Below are 15,803 nucleotides of genomic sequence, written 5' to 3' on the forward strand. Positions count from 1 at the left end.
TATCAGCCTTCAACGGCCACCTTCCCCGTGCGCCCTCGTGTGGGCCCACAAAAACCGCCCGTCCCCTCCCTTATATTTTCACGTGTAGCATGACAACCTTTTGTGTTTCCTCTAAAACTCCAAGTCGATCTCACACACCCGCCCAACATTCTCTACGTGTCCGCCCCATGCGAGAGGCGTCCACCACTGCCGCGAGACGTCGTCGCGGTCGCTGTGAGGGATGACCTCGGGCTGCTCCAAGTACTACTGTCAAGCGGGGCGGTGATATGGAGATCATCAAACGATTCACTCTGCCACGAGCAACATCACGAGCTACTCCCGGCGAGCCGACGTGTTGCAAGGGTTGTGGTGTAGCCGCAAGCTGCGCTCGGCGCGCTGTTGCAAGCACTTGTGGCGCTCATCTACCATTTGACAAAACGAGTTTTCTAACACATGAGCTACTGCGACCGACATGACACTATTTGGATCCAGCATGGGCCAAGTTGTAACCAGCACAACACCCAGTTGCAGCTAGAGGCCCGAGAAGCCACGGATGACGCGGGTCGAGCTGCAACCGGCACAACGCCCAGCTGCGACCAGAGACTCGAAATGTTGCGATTGGCGCGCGAGTGAGATGGAACTGGCACGGCGCCCAACAACAACCGGCAAGAGAGGTCATGTAACCTCTTAATCATCCCAAAATATTATTAGCCTATACTTGTTGTACTACAAGTAGTGCGATGTCCAATATCTTATTTCTCGGACATGATATTCAATAAATTTTGAATGTGTGAATCAAGTCATACTCAATATTGTTGCGTACACAATAATTTTCTAGAGATGATTAGAAAATTATTGACAATCCTGTTGGTCACAACTTATCAAGTTACAAATTTTCTCAAATCATCAGATTTTATGTGCACCGCATGTGCCATAGGGGAAATAAGTTTTAAGGCACTCTCACCTTAAAATTCTAAGCAGGACACTTATTCTTCCTTGAACACATTCAAAAGATATGTCTGCAATGCTTAACCATTATCTGGGGCAATTTAGATACTTCATGGTACTCATATACACATTCATAAAATATTTTTAATTGTGTCTCTTATCACACACAACCATGCAAGATCTTACTAAAAAAATTGTCCAACTTATCAAAGTAAAAGTAAATTCTCCTGAAAACAAGATCTATAAACCCATTCAAATGAACAATGTTATTGAACTCATTCAATGAGCATTTTTTGCATTAAGTACTTTATGTACATACCCAGAATGGTTCAGCTAAATTTCTTATCAAAAAAAGTTAAATGAATTACATGACCATTTTTAAAGAATTGTAAATTTACCAGCCTCTTGCTGGACACATACAGCCTTACACACCGTAAGTATGATCTAAATCGTATCAACTGCATATCATACTATTTTCCCCTTATAGTTACTATGTGAAAATCAACAAAGTATTTCTTATCTGCGATAATTCGGTTAGATGCCGATATCACCACTCCAGCGTACATCAATGGGCACTCACGAAAATTAGGGATCTATGTGAGGAATAACAATTTATCCGTCGATCAAAATTATTCATAAGTTGTATGCTGATTGCATCAGCAATAAGCATATTTTCCGGCATTAGGGGGAGATAAGTACCACAAAGAATGCCGAGAAATAAATTAGAAATGTTATTGACATTCTATCCTTATATCCACGTACTCAAAGAATCTGAACTAGAAGTTTAGAGAATCATATATTTGCAACACATTGTAAATCTGCCACATACATTTACTAATGACAAGATGTCACTAAATTCTATATTCCTGCAGTAAAGTATCAGAAAAAGTGGAGGTACCTGATAAACTACTATTCTCCCTAAATGAGAGCAAGAGAGAGAGAAAATATGATAAGACGAGATATAAGTTCTCATATGCTTCCACGGAAATAGAGGAAATCGAATCCTCAACCAGTAAATGTAATTCAACATCAAGTTGAAAGACACCTCACTGGATGCTTATCATCCAAAGCCCGACATAAATATGTACAAATGTTTTGGTGCCGGGACATCGAAACACCTTGACTCCATTTGTTGTAGGAAATCACAAGGAGTTAAAAGGAATATGATAAGACGAGATATAAGTTTTCATATGCTTCCACGGAAATAGAGGAAATCGAATCCTCAACCAGTAAATGTAATTCAACATCAAGTTGAAAGACACCTCACTGGATGCTGATCATCCAAAGCCCGACATAAATGTGTACAAATGTTTTGGTGCCGGGACATCAAAACACCTTGACTCCATTTATTGTAGGAAATCACAAGGAGTTAAAAGGAATAAATATTTTATCCACAAACTTCAATGATTCCACCAGGATCATATAAACTAAAGACTACATTTGTCGACATCTATTTCTTCTCAAATTACTAAATCCTTTTGGGCCCAGAACCAAAATCCATGATGGAGTGCCTCTTGTACTCATATTGGTTCACATAAAAGGAAGCAAGTAATGGATAATAGCACTCGCTCAACAAATGAGTGGTGTTTACCGCAGTAATACCTACTCCTCATAAGTATCTTCCATATGGAATACTAAAAATTTCTCATTCATAGACAAAGTCAACGAGGTGGTGAGAAAGCGAGGCTTGTAGCAAAAGGGTTCACGCAGAGACCCGACATCAATTATGATGTAACATACCCTCTTGGTATGGGTGGATTTATGTTTCGGAAGTACTGTGCGGACGACACTTTGCCCACACGAACTGAGGACGACGGATGATTGACGGTGCATCCAGGTTTTGCTCTGCGTATGTACGGTCAAATGTGCTGCATCGTCCAAAAATCGTCCAATCTTGTCGTGTGTATGTTTCAATACTAAATATCATTGGAAATAAAAAAAAATATTATCCATGTAGTTCATGGATGAAGTGGCTACATACTCATATGAGTCACTCATTTTGGAATTTTTTAAGTCCCTGAAGGGCTTATACTTCCGAATCCAAAAGCAAATCGCAACAAGTTTTGTGTAAAACTTCATTTGTCGCTCCATGACTTGAAATGGTCGAAAATCATATCGTACTACCAACTAGATGAGTTCCTTCTTCAAAAGGATTACTTGAATAATGATGTTTGTTTATGTTTTAATAAAGAAATCAGAAATTTGATTTTCTTACATCACCTCAGTGTATATCGATGATCTCGTCATCAATGTCTCTAAAGGACCTAACAATACATATAATCATCTCAAGACGAAAAAGTTGGATTCAACCAAATTTAACTTAAGCTTACAACTTGTGCATTTTCTCAAGAATACATATCAGTCTACATATATATCCAATAGATATACGAGAAGTTCAATGTGGATATATCATACCAATAAAGACATGTAATATGGTCATACTACCCCTGATAAGGTACAAATCCATTCATACCTAGGGGTGATAATGAAGTGATATCACGACCTGAAGTTCTATATCTCACTAATGTCAAAGCACTCATATAATTACAAACTACGTCAGGCCTGACACTATATTTGCTATCTTCGTGTAGAGTGCAACCCCCAACAAAGGTATATGGTCGATATAAGAAATATCAACTTATATCTCAAGTCACAATAAATCTTGGGAAATTCCATCAGGAAAATCAAGATATGACCATGATATGATGAAATAATACTGGCTATTTATTTGATCCCAATAATGCCATATCAATGACTGAATTCACTGGAATAGCCTTCTTATGGAAGTCATCTAAATAGAATTTAACGGCTACTTCCACTTATCATTCTGACATAATTGGTTTATATAAAGGCATTGAAAATATGCTTGGCTTAGCAGAATGATTAACCACACTCAAAACCATGTGGTTGAGATTCATCAGAATAACATGACTTGATTTATCAAGATGCTGCCACTTGTATTACTCAATACATACAGGTTATATGAAGAGCAATATCACAAAGCACATTGCTCGAGATCACTTAACCTCATGAATTATAGAAAAGTGAGGAAACGATTTGCAAACAAAATATTGAAAAAACTAGCATATTATTCATAATGTCATGATCATTTCAATGTAATTGATACGAGACATTCTCCAGGTTTGCAGAGTTTGGGGGGGGGGTAATCTCCCAAATCTATAACCTATTAACAATCCTAAGATTGCATATATTGTACTATTTTTCCTTTCATGAGTTTTTTCTTAATGGTTTCTCATAAAGGTTTTTAACGAGACAATATAAACACAAGTTCACGTATATGTCATATCATTTTGTCCTTATATTTTCCCAGTGGGTTTTAAAGGAGTTTTCAATGGCATATCATATCACACTCTTTTCCCTTATGAGTTTTCTCTCAAAGTTTCTCTTAATGGTTTGTAATGAGGCAATATCTTATCAAAGATCATACGTCATACTTTCTATTTTCCCTATCGGGTTTTTTAAAGAAAGTACTCAAGACATATTAATTGTTCTCTAAACTCACTGATGGGTTTTCTCCTTCTTCAAAGGTTTTTCTCATATGCATTATCAAGAGACAATAAACATTATATGTTGCATCATTTTTCTCCTTATTATTTTTCTCATTGGGTTTAAAGGAGTTTTAGCAACATATCTGCACTATTCTCCCCATATTTTTCCCACGGGGTTTTTGGAGGAGATATTCAAAATTATTCAAAAAAATTGTCAAGATGAAGGATATACCCAAGAAGAGGCGTTGTACAAGGGGGAGTGTTAAGAATAGAATAGTTGCTTATTAATTAAGCTAATTAGGATTATGTTAATTGTGCAAGCAACCATGTACTTCCTTGGTTCTTAAGGCAACTATGTAATTCCTTAGCTCTCAAGTAACTTAGAGTTTATTTGACTCCTAAGTAACATGTGTACTTCCGTCTGGGTATAAATACCCCGCTTCTATCATCAATAAAGATTGATAGATCATCTTTCATTCAAACTCTCTCGTTCTTTACTTTCTACTTTAAACCGTTGCGACCGATGGTCAGTGACCGTTTGTAGCGGAGCCACCACAACAGACGTGCCCATGTCGTGGACGATAGCGTGGTGAGATGCGAGCAATGATAGGAGATGCTACAAGCATGAGATTATGCTGCTAGTATGGGGCTGCAAGGCAACGACAGGGAGTTACGCCCTACAACTGGCAATGCTACAACAAATCTGTGTAGGTACGGTGACAGTTCAAGGACGGGGACAATGAGTTGCGTCCAATGAGCTGCGACTAGCAGGCGAGGGTGACGAGCTACATTCGGCAGCGATGGTGGTGGCTGGGCGGACTTCCACGCTGGGAAGAGAGGGTGGTCAGAAAGACGTTTAGGCGATGGGGCGGCGACCGTGATGTGTGCATGCAAATGGGATGATGCATGCGCATAGCAGGGTGTGGTAGGAAGATGATCGGATCCGACGGTCAAGGCGGACTCAATCGGATGGTGTGGAAGGCCACCGATCGAGACTAGCGCCGGATGACCAACACATAGCATGGGCTGTGCATACATCTTTTGCAAGAGACTGCGGCACCCACCCCATCTCCCATGTTTTCTCTCCGACTTTCAAATTTGAATCTATTTATGTGTGGATCAAAAATCAAATTTGTGTTTCGTTTGGATATTTGTTTTCTGTGCGACGAGTGCTCTAAAACCAAATCACAGTTGAATATAGTATGTTTTTCACAAGTTTGGAAACTTCATCAAGCCTGAACAGTTTTTTCTTTTCCTTTTGCGATAGGAAAAAGAAGACGTGTCGCTTTCACAAAGGGCACCGCTAGGCGCCGGTGCGCTGGCCGAAAATTTCGGCCGGTCTAGCCCTAGCCGTTCGATGCGAGCCGCACGACGGTTGGATCTGAAGCCAAAAAAAGAAACTCGCCTCAGCTTCTTCTTTCTCCTACTCGATCCCCTCACTCGGGCTGTGCGGCGCCGCGGATCCTATCCCTTCCGGTAGCCGTCCTCGTCGCCAGTCCACACCCTCGCCAGCCATCCCCGTCGCCGGTCCCCACCCTCGCCGCCCGTCCCCGTCGCCACTTCCAACCCTCGCCAGCCGTCCTCATCGTCGCCGTGATGCATGAAACAACTGCATCTGCGCTTGCAGCTTGCAGCGGCGACACTTGTAGCTCTCCCCGATTGTAGCTCCGTCGTCGCCCCTCACCGTTGATGCTCATCGCTGCACGAAATTGCGTCGACGACGGCCACCAGGCTATCAAACTGTGATTGCAGCTCCGGTGGCAACACACGCCGGTTGAAGCTTTTTGCACATACGATTGAAGCTTTATCTACAATGGATGCAACTTTTCCGATTATGCAGTGTATGGTTGTGGCTTTCTCTTTAATGGTTGTAGCTTTTTTCATCTACGGTCGAAACTTTTCTATCAACGGTTGCAGTCATTTTTCTTTGCAGCAGTCTTGGTTAATGCTTTCTCCATCGTTTCGGCGCAAGTTTCGACCGGCGCACCGGGTGGGAATGTTCCGCTTTCACAAAAGAGGACCCGAAAAGGCTTGGCCGAGCCTGCTCCTTCCAGAACATTTGACACATTCATCTGCACAGCACACATCGACGAGACGACCAAACCGACCAGAACAAAACAGCGTCGCCGCACTAGCGCGTAACGTGCTCTTGGAACGGAATCGCGAAAGCGTTGTACACCCCAAATGCGTACACGCGTCGGGCCTCGCTGCAAATTCGATCGTATGGGAACGTTCGCGCAAAACTGGAAGGCCCATCCCTCAAAGAAAAAAAAAACTGGAAGGCCGAGGCGCGTAGCAGTGCGTCTGTCACCAAGCGGCGAATGGAAACCGCGTCGCAACGGATCAAGGATGTGACGGTGGATCGGAGGAAGCGGAGCCATGCGTCTGACACGCATGGCCGGCCGTGTTTTGGCCCAGAAAAACGGCGGCGCTCGCCGGGTGTGACCGGACCGCTTTCTCTAGACTAGAGGAGAGGAGTCTAGCTGGCTGACCGAACGGCGCGTGCTATCTGCGTACGCATCTCGGGCCTCCGGCGGATGGTCTGCGCCGACGACCAGCTACTTCTGCCTCTTTCCTGGTTCGACCGATGTGTGCGTGGTCTGGGAACGGCGGCGGGCAACATGGTATGGCACGGCGCGCGACGCGCATTCCCTGTCATGTTCGTCACGCAGACTGCGAGCCCGAGACCCCAAGGACGCGCATTCCCTGGGTCCTCCTAGGCAGGCGGTCGTGAGAAGGACGGGCACGTACTCGGTGTTTGGACTGGACCACCACAGGTTCCTTTGCCGTTTTTCCCCGTTCTTCCGCTCTCGACCGACCGCGCTGCAACGGGACGACGGTCACGCACGCCGCCGCGCGGGATACGGACGCATACGTCCAACGCCACGGCCCGGTGGAAGACAAAGGGCCGACCTGATTAAGTCTGATCCCTCTGCCAACGGCTACTGTTCACCCATGTTACCCCCTGCTCCTGCTCGTGCGATTTGTGGCCGTGCTGGGGGTAGAGTGACGGCAGCCACGTGATGCCAACGGCAACGGGAACGGAATACTGTGATGTACTAGCAGCTGCTGCCTGGTGGTACGTTCGCACCGCGCGGGCAATACAACACCATGGCCGGGGCATCGCGTGGTGTCTTTTGTAGTACCTGATGATGATAGTTTCAAGATTTGAAGAGGATTCAAACTTTCTGCTGGATGAACTTATTAGCCTGCGCCTTACTTTAGTTGGCATATATATACGACCCCTTTTCAAGAAACTGCGACACCTCTAGATGCAGATTTGGAACCCCGAGGGTAGAATAGCGCACAGGAGTGCAGGCATGAACCCGCGGCCTTGTCAGATCAGCACATCAGATCGGTCCAAAGCAATTTCGAACCAAAATGTGCACACATCACAGCCAACCGAATAAATCTATCTAATCTAAAGAAACATAAAGGAGACAGACAGGAGAAGCGGAGCTGATAATAAGCAAGTTGGTGACATAAACTCAGACCGTTCGGAAAGTCTGCCGAACTAATCCAAGGACAGATAACAAACAACACTTTGAAGCCCATCAACCATGTTTCCAAGGGCAACCATTGCATAACGGACACCCACACCAAATGCAAACGAACTTGAGACCAATTTTAACCAGCATAGTGATCCTGAGCTAACATGGACGTCCTGGTACTCACTCAGAACGCAAGGTTCGGATAAAGCAAGACTGCTAGAACATCCAGATCAGAAGGCCACAAACTCATAGCTGTAGTAGACAGGTGCCCAAGCGATCAGGAGACTGAAGATCCATCATCAATCCAGGATCTCAGTCTGCTCGAAGCTGAAACCTGCAGAAACACAACAGAACACAATAAGCATTGGAGAGTTGGCAGCGCTGGATCTTGCAATGCATCGAATGCCTTCACACTTACACCGGGATGCAAGATGATCTAATTGCTGGAAAGCTAGGAGGATGTGTCACTGCTCTCCCGTTTCGGTATTACCTTCCCACGACCTCGGAAGAGTCTCCATTTAATTGTCCATTGAGATAATCAAAGTGTAGCTATTGAATTGTTTTATACCTGCCCTAGCTTAAACGTTTCGAGAGAAGTTATGTGTCTCCTTGGTCTGTGTGCGTGGTTAGTTGTGGTAATGGGACAGAGGGATTAACTCGTAACCGGCTGAGAATTTCGGCTACTGCAGCCTTCTAAGGTGGATCAGACATTTTGAACGTTTCCGCGGCCTACAAAGCTACCAAAGTGCTCATGCTAAGCTGCTAGTGCAAGAATAGATAATCTCCCCTTTAACCAGTGCTCATATCTTGAGTGAAGAGATGCAACAGGCAACAGCACAGAGAGTTGTGTCAGCTAATGGAGATAATTGAGATGGTATCATGATCTACAGTCATTCCTACGACATTGATGGACCAGCTTTTTGTCACATCCACTAGAACAAGATTTCCTACTGGAGATGGACAAGTACTTTTTCGAAATTACTGTTCCCATGGTCAAATGCAAAATCTCAAAAAGATGATGTTGGGTACCATCTGCAGCTATATTGACAACAGCTAACTACCGATGGCCTGCCAAGGACCGCCAATGTGGACTCCAGGTATGACATGGTGCTATTTAGGCATTTGCAGCCAAAAGATGGGAAAATGGCAGTGACAGGATACAGCTATGCACCGCTGCTTGTGCTTAGGTTTACACTTGCATTCCATTAAGCCTGCGTTTTTTTAATTCTTATACATGTGTGAAATGTCTAATTTGAAATATTTCAAAGTAACGTAAGAGTGCAGTTTTTTACCATAGAAAGCCACAATCAAGTCGAGTGATGATAAGTAACTTACTTCGTGATGGTAATTATCGACAAAAATTTTAAACACAAATGCAAATAGCGGAAACACATGAATCATGAAAAGTAATAATAGCTAACTTACTTCCAGAAACATATGCCTTTTGGATAACTTGGATGTCAATTTGATCAGAAAGTACTCCAAAGGTACTCAAGATCTTCACAATCTGGCAAACCACCTCGTCTTCCTTATGACATTTGATTTCTACTTCCTTGAGATGCTTCAATACCAACTGTACTGCTGGGTTATAGCTTTCATACGTTTCTATCATAGAATTCTCTCTCGGAAGCTAACAAAATATTTTACTCAAATCAATAAATGACACATAGTACCTCCAACAAGACAAAGCTACCATACTTGGACAACATATACCTTTTCAAGTCGAAGTTGAATAATAAGTTTCTCCAGAATTGGTGTGCACTGAAGAAAGTTAACTAGTGCACCAAAGTCAGCCGCTACACACCACTCATTGAGTAATAATGTCTTGAGCATACTAAATGTAGGGCACTGTTTCAAATCCTTTCTGAAAGTGAACTGCACCAAGCGCGAGCAGTAAGAACAAACAAAATTGAAATTTTAAAAAGTACTAGATACTATTTTCCAATTATATTGAAATGACTAGGAGCTCTGGTAGGTCTTATTGAGTCTAGATTGACCTTCTGGAGAAGACAGATAACACGTCATATTGAATAGGTTTCAGATTTAGAATCCTAAAGAATTAATGTAACCGGCTGATTATTCTCAATCCTACACTTCAAAAAGTCTGACATTGAAAATTCCAAGAGTATAAAAACATATTGTGTGCAAAGTGAGTAAAATTTCAATATTGACCTACAATCGTTTCTTAAAACTATGTACCGATCCCTCTGACGCTTTTTGTTTATCGATTTGGTACTTGCACTTTCAGTTTTATAAATTGGGTCTCTAATATTTGACGTCGAGTCCTTTATGTCAGTAAGACAGTAACACCCTATTCCCAAAATGTGCTCAGAGCCCTGCCACCATGTTGGACTGGCAAAGTACGTATCAACTCAGATGGGCTTGCACCAAAATGGCTTACTTCAGAAGTGCTGACTTTGGGGCCAAAAAAATTGGTTTGCAAGTATAAGTCAATATAACCTGGTAACATGGTGCTAAATGTTGGCATGTCAGAATCTTACACGATCCTCCTGTGGTAAAATCTCAATCAATAGTAACATGCTTGGAGTTATGGGTAAGGGCTTCTTACTGGATATAATAACTACGTGTTCCATGTACTTTTGAAATAATCAGTGCTATAATTATACTATGTACTGCAATTACAATACAGATCGGTGCTATAATCACTGTACCAGGAACCACATGTAACAGATCACTCAAGATGTGCACTACAATACATCACACTGATACTTTCGTTTAGTAGCTCAATTACGCCCGGTCTTGCTACATGCATAATCTGTGCAAGCACATGTCAATTGATTACACCACATCCCTATATACTTGATCATCCAGTTCCATATCTAACGGAAAGCTAACACACCGATCTAGTTGAATGGGAAGCATGCAGGCAAGTGATGAATCTGAAGAATAATACACGAATTCATTATCATGAAAAAGTTACTCCCTCCGATCCATATTAATTGTCGCTGGTTTTGTACAACTATACTAAAGCTGTACTAAACCAGCAACAATTAATATGAATCGGAGGGAGTAGTAGGTTTGGTCATGAAAATTTGATTACCCAAATACTTTACATGGTGACAATGCAAACTGTAAGGAGATTTTGAAAATGTGAGTATATGTATAGTTGATGACAAATACACATGTATAGTACATCGAAAGCAACACTAGCCACTAGGAGACTTTGGGATTTAAAGCAGAAGAGCAAGCATACCACATCAGGATCAATAGTCGTCAACTCTAAACTGGTGGTGCCTGACAAGCCTTGTAGAAGCACAGAGTCATTGCTGTCACGATAATTAAAGGAGCCACCATAGGGAAAACATTCATCACAATCCCCGTAAGCTTCATGTGTACAGGTACCAAAACCACCGTGACCAAGCCTGATAAATGCTGTTACCAACAACGGCATTCTCTCAAGCAGAGGAGCAGTCCCAAAAACATCAGCTAGTTGCAAGTATACAAGACATGGGGCAGAAATACATATGCGGGAACCAGTGTTCACATTGAATTCACATTGAGTGATGCTTAGACGTCTCACTGATTGGGATGAGATCTTGGGGCCATAAATTGCTGAAGAGCACAGATTCAGATGCTCCAATGCGGGGCAGCTTGAGAAGTCTAGTGAATGTTTCCACATATTCACACCTGTAAGCTCCACCCTCCTGAGAAACTGTGACATGAGAGTCGAATTGCCACACATCAGATAGACGGGCACATTGCGGATGCAGACTTTGAGCACCTGAGCTTGGCAGAGCGACACGGCATAGCGGATCCACATATTAGCAAACCGGAATATCTCACTGTATTCCTCATTGGCAAGGCCATAGGGATTGGTGTAACTGATCTCACATTCATCCAAGGGCAAGCGGTCGCGGAAGAGTAGAAGGTAGTTCACGAAGTTATTCATCTCCTCGGCATTCCAGTACATCACAACACCCTGGATGATGCGTAGGGCGGGTGTGGACTTCCAGAGGTGGCGCCAGCGCCGAGCGAGCACGCACGTCCGCACTGTCTCGTCCGAGGGCAGAAAGGACAGCACGACCTGGAGGACGGCGTCAGGCAGGGCGCTGATGAGATCCTCGCCGCTCGCATCGGTCGCCTCCTCGCTGGTCCTGCGCCTCTTCGGCATTCCGTCGAACAGGTGGCGGGCCTCAGTTCCACCGGGCAAGAAAACACCTGCGCTCGGGCTTCAGTCAGCAGTCGGCTCTCCCGGGACCGTTCGACCCTAACGCCATGGGAGCAACGGCGGAGGCGCCGGCGGCCGCCCAAGAGGAGGACAATGAGGTGGGGCCTAGGCGATGGCCACCGTGGACGGGGGTAGAGGTGGTGGAACGTGCAGCGGACGGCGGCGCCTACAGGGAATGACGTACAGGTGGAAACTGGGAGAGGCGGTAGCCGTGGCGACTGGATCGGGGTAGGCCAGCGGAGAAGACGAGGGGGGAGGAAGTGCTGCAGCGAGGCGAAGCGGAGGGCACAGAGGGTTCCCCACTAGCGGATTCGCTCCCAGACGGGTCACCGTGATCCACGGTCCCTACTCAAGCTGTTTGGAACGAGCTGTTTGGCTCGTCAAGGCATCTCCAATTGATATTACCAAAAAAAAGGCATCTCCAATTGAAATAAGAGTAGTTCTAATTACAGTTCAAATACCTAGTATAATAAAGTTTTAAAATTAAACAATTCAAATTTGAATTTAATTTATTTGGACACATAATTGTCTATATGAAGCGTCCATAAAATCTCCACCGGGTCATTCTGAAGCAATGTATGAATTCCTATATTGCGAATCTGATGATGCATTTGGAGAAATTGATCAAACACCGCCGCCTTAGAGCATCTAAGGTCGGGCGCCCCAAACAGCCTCAAACGTGTGGATGAACAACCTGACCACTAACCGGTCACAAAAATTCGACCCAGACGGGCGCCTTAAACGAACCTCAAATGTCCGGATTGACCGGCACCCTTCATATCCAGCCCAAATATGAGGCGGATATGGGGGCGCGCAGGTGATCGCCATGTCGGACCCGGCCTAGCAGACCCCACATATATTCCTCCTCATCCGCTCGTTGGACCAAACCTTAGTCATTTCACTCCACTCCATTCCACTCCCCTCCGCCACCCAAACTCCTGTCCGGCGATCTCCAGCATGGTGTGCAGCAGACCTGACTCCGACCAGTCAGGATCCGTTGACTGGGGTGTCATCCCATGTGAGTTGGAGGAGGCAGTGGCCGTCCGTATTGCACTCCGCCACTCCCGGGACGACAGCGCCCAGCCGACGAAAGGACCTATCCGGCGCGACTCTATAGCGTCGGCGCATCGGGCGCTCGGATCCTTCGGGGCTGGATCATCGCGGTCCCAAGAGCCTGCAGATCTCCCCTTCCCCATCACCGCTCCAGTGGAGTATGAGTCCCATCAGGACCGGTGTGCTCGCTGTGGGAAGGAGAGGATAAGAGCGGCGGGGGCCTGCCTTGTTGCCAACATGGCGGCCGCAGAGGAGGAAGCCATCCGCGCCCGCATTGTAAAGAAGCAGCTGCGAAGGAACACGCGCGCCCTCACCCGAGAGCAGAATCAGATGGTCCGTGCAATGGTCGGACTGCCCACCCAAGGAGGAGAAGGAGGACAACGATGGGTCGGACAACTCCGGTGAGCAGCAGATCCGGCTCGATTAATACTTCGTCTTCGACCGGAGCTTCCGTGGCAAAGATGCCAAGAAGGGCAAGGGCAGCCGTGGATGATCTTCTCCACCATAGCGAATCACGCCAACTTTTGGTAGTCCGATGACAAGTTAGTGATGTAGTAGCCGAACGATGTATGTAATGCATCAACCTATTTGCATGAGTTTGTATGGATTTGAGGTATGGCAATTTAGGTGTCCAGTTGTAAGAAGGAAAAACCGAGACTTGACCTGTCAATATCCGCAGACATTTGAAGGGGCAGATTTAACAAGTTCGGCTGTAGATACTCTTAACTAATCAGGAGGAAATAGGATGTGAATGTGATACGTCTCCAACGTATCTATAATTTTTGATTGCTCCATGCTATATTATCTACTGTTTTGGACATTATTGGGCTTTATTATCCACTTTTATATTATTTTAGGACTAACCTATTAACCAGAGGCCCAGCCCAGAATTGATGTTTTTGCCTGTTTTAGGGTTTCAAAGAAAAGGAATATCAAACGAGTCCAAACGGAATGAAACCTTCGGGAACGTGATTTTCTCAACGAACAAGACCCAGGAGACTTGGACCCTACGTCAAGACACAAAAGAGGAGGCCATGAGGTAGGGGGCGCGCCTACCTCCCCCAGGCGCGCCCTCCACCCTCATGGGCCCCCTGTTGCTCCACCGACGTACTCCTTCCTCCTATATATATCTACGTACCCCAAACGATCAGATACGGAGCCAAAACCCTAATTCCACCGCCGCAACTTTCTGTATCCACGAGATCCCATCTTGGGGCCTGTTCCGGAGCTCCACCGGAGGGGGCATCGATCACGGAGGGCTTCTACATCAACACCATAGCCCCTCCGATGAAGTGTGAGTAGTTTACTTCAGACCTACGGGTCCATAGTTAGTAGCTAGATGACTTCTTCTCTCTTTTTGGATCTCAATACAAAGTTCCCCCCTTCTCTTGTGGAGATCTATTCGATATAATTTTCTTTTTGCGGTGTGTTTGTTGAGACTGATGAATTGTGGGTTTATGATCAAGTCTATCTATGAACAATATTTGAATCTTCTCTGAATTCTTTTATTTATGATTGGTTACCTTTGCAAGTCTCTTTGAATTATCAATTTGGTTTGGCCTACTAGATTGATCTTTCTTGCAATGGGAGAAGTGCTTAGCTTTGGGTTCAATCTTGCGGTGTCCTTTCCCAGTGACAGTAGGGGCAGCAAGCCACGTATTGTATTGTTGCCGTCAAGTATAACAAGATGGGGTTTTTATCATATTGCATGAGTTTATCCCTCTACATCATGTCATCTTACTTAAGGCGTTACTCTGTTTTCATTAACTTAATACTCTAGATGCATGCTGGATAGCGGTCGATGAGTGGAGTAATAGTAGTAGATGCAGGCAGGAGTCGATCTACTTATCTCGGACGTGATGCCTGTATACATGATCATACCTAGATATTCTCATAACTATGCTCAATTCTGTCAATTGCACAACAGTAATTTGTTCACACATCGTAGAATACTTATGCTCTCGAGAGAAGCCACTAGTGAAACCTATGGCCCCCGGGTCTATCTTCATCATATTAATCTACCAATACTTAGTTATTTCCTTTTGCTTTTATTTTACTTTGCATCTTTATCATAAAAATACCAAAAATATTATCTTATCATATCTATCAGATCTCACTCTCGTAAGTGGCCAAGTAGGGATTGACAACCCCTATTTGCGTTGGTTGCGAGGATTTATTTGTTTTGTGCAGGTACGAGGGACTCGCGCGTAGCCTCCTACTGGATTGATACCTTGGTTCTCAAAAACTGAGGGAAATACTTACGCTACTTTGCTGCATCATCCCTTCCTCGTCGGAGAAAACCAACACAATGCTCAAGAGGTAGCAAGAAGGATTTCTGGCGCCGTTGCCGGGGAGGTCTACGCAAAAGTCAATATACCAAGTACCCATCACATACCCTTATCTCCCACATTACATTATTTGCCATTTGCCTCTCGTTTTTCTCTCCCCCACTTCACCCTTGCTGTTTTATTCGCCCTCTCTCTCTGTCCTCCTTCTCTTTCCCTATTTGCCTCTTCTTTTGTTTGCCTTCTTCCCATATGTCTCCTTGTTTGTGTTTCCATGTGCCTTCTATTTGCTTGCTAAAAATCTATTGATATGGATCCACTTGAAGTGTTCTACTTAGATCATCTTCGA

The 15,803-nt window shown here is 44.6% G+C and overlaps 1 protein-coding gene across 1 annotated transcript; it reads right to left on the reverse strand.

The window, feature by feature from the left end:
- Positions 1–7,873: 7,873 nt before the first annotated feature.
- Positions 7,874–12,479, reverse strand: LOC123151664 (F-box/FBD/LRR-repeat protein At5g22660). Its single transcript, XM_044571339.1, has 4 exons — positions 11,142–12,479; positions 9,641–9,802; positions 9,353–9,557; positions 7,874–8,261 (listed from the first exon to the last, which is right to left on the reverse strand). The coding sequence occupies exons 1-4, from the start codon at positions 12,057–12,059 to the stop codon at positions 8,227–8,229; spliced, it is 1,320 nt and encodes a 439-aa protein (XP_044427274.1). The 5' UTR covers positions 12,060–12,479; the 3' UTR covers positions 7,874–8,226.
- Positions 12,480–15,803: the final 3,324 nt, after the last annotated feature.

The sequence above is a fragment of the Triticum aestivum genome, chromosome 7A, assembly GCF_018294505.1.
Source record: "Triticum aestivum cultivar Chinese Spring chromosome 7A, IWGSC CS RefSeq v2.1, whole genome shotgun sequence".
NCBI classification, from domain to species: Eukaryota; Viridiplantae; Streptophyta; class Magnoliopsida; order Poales; family Poaceae; genus Triticum; species Triticum aestivum.

Excerpts from the sequence above, each read along its gene's own strand:
- LOC123151664 (XM_044571339.1), bottom strand. The coding sequence starts at position 12,059 with ATGCCGAAGAGGCGCAGGACCAGCGAGGAGGCGACCGATGCGAGCGGC. Across the intron at positions 9,803-11,141 it reads CGACTATTGATCCTGATGTG|TTCACTTTCAGAAAGGATTT; the intron begins GTATGCTTGCTC and ends CGCTTGGTGCAG. Across the intron at positions 8,262-9,352 it reads AAAGGCATATGTTTCTGGAA|GTTTCAGCTTCGAGCAGACT; the intron begins GTAAGTTAGCTA and ends GTGTTTCTGCAG.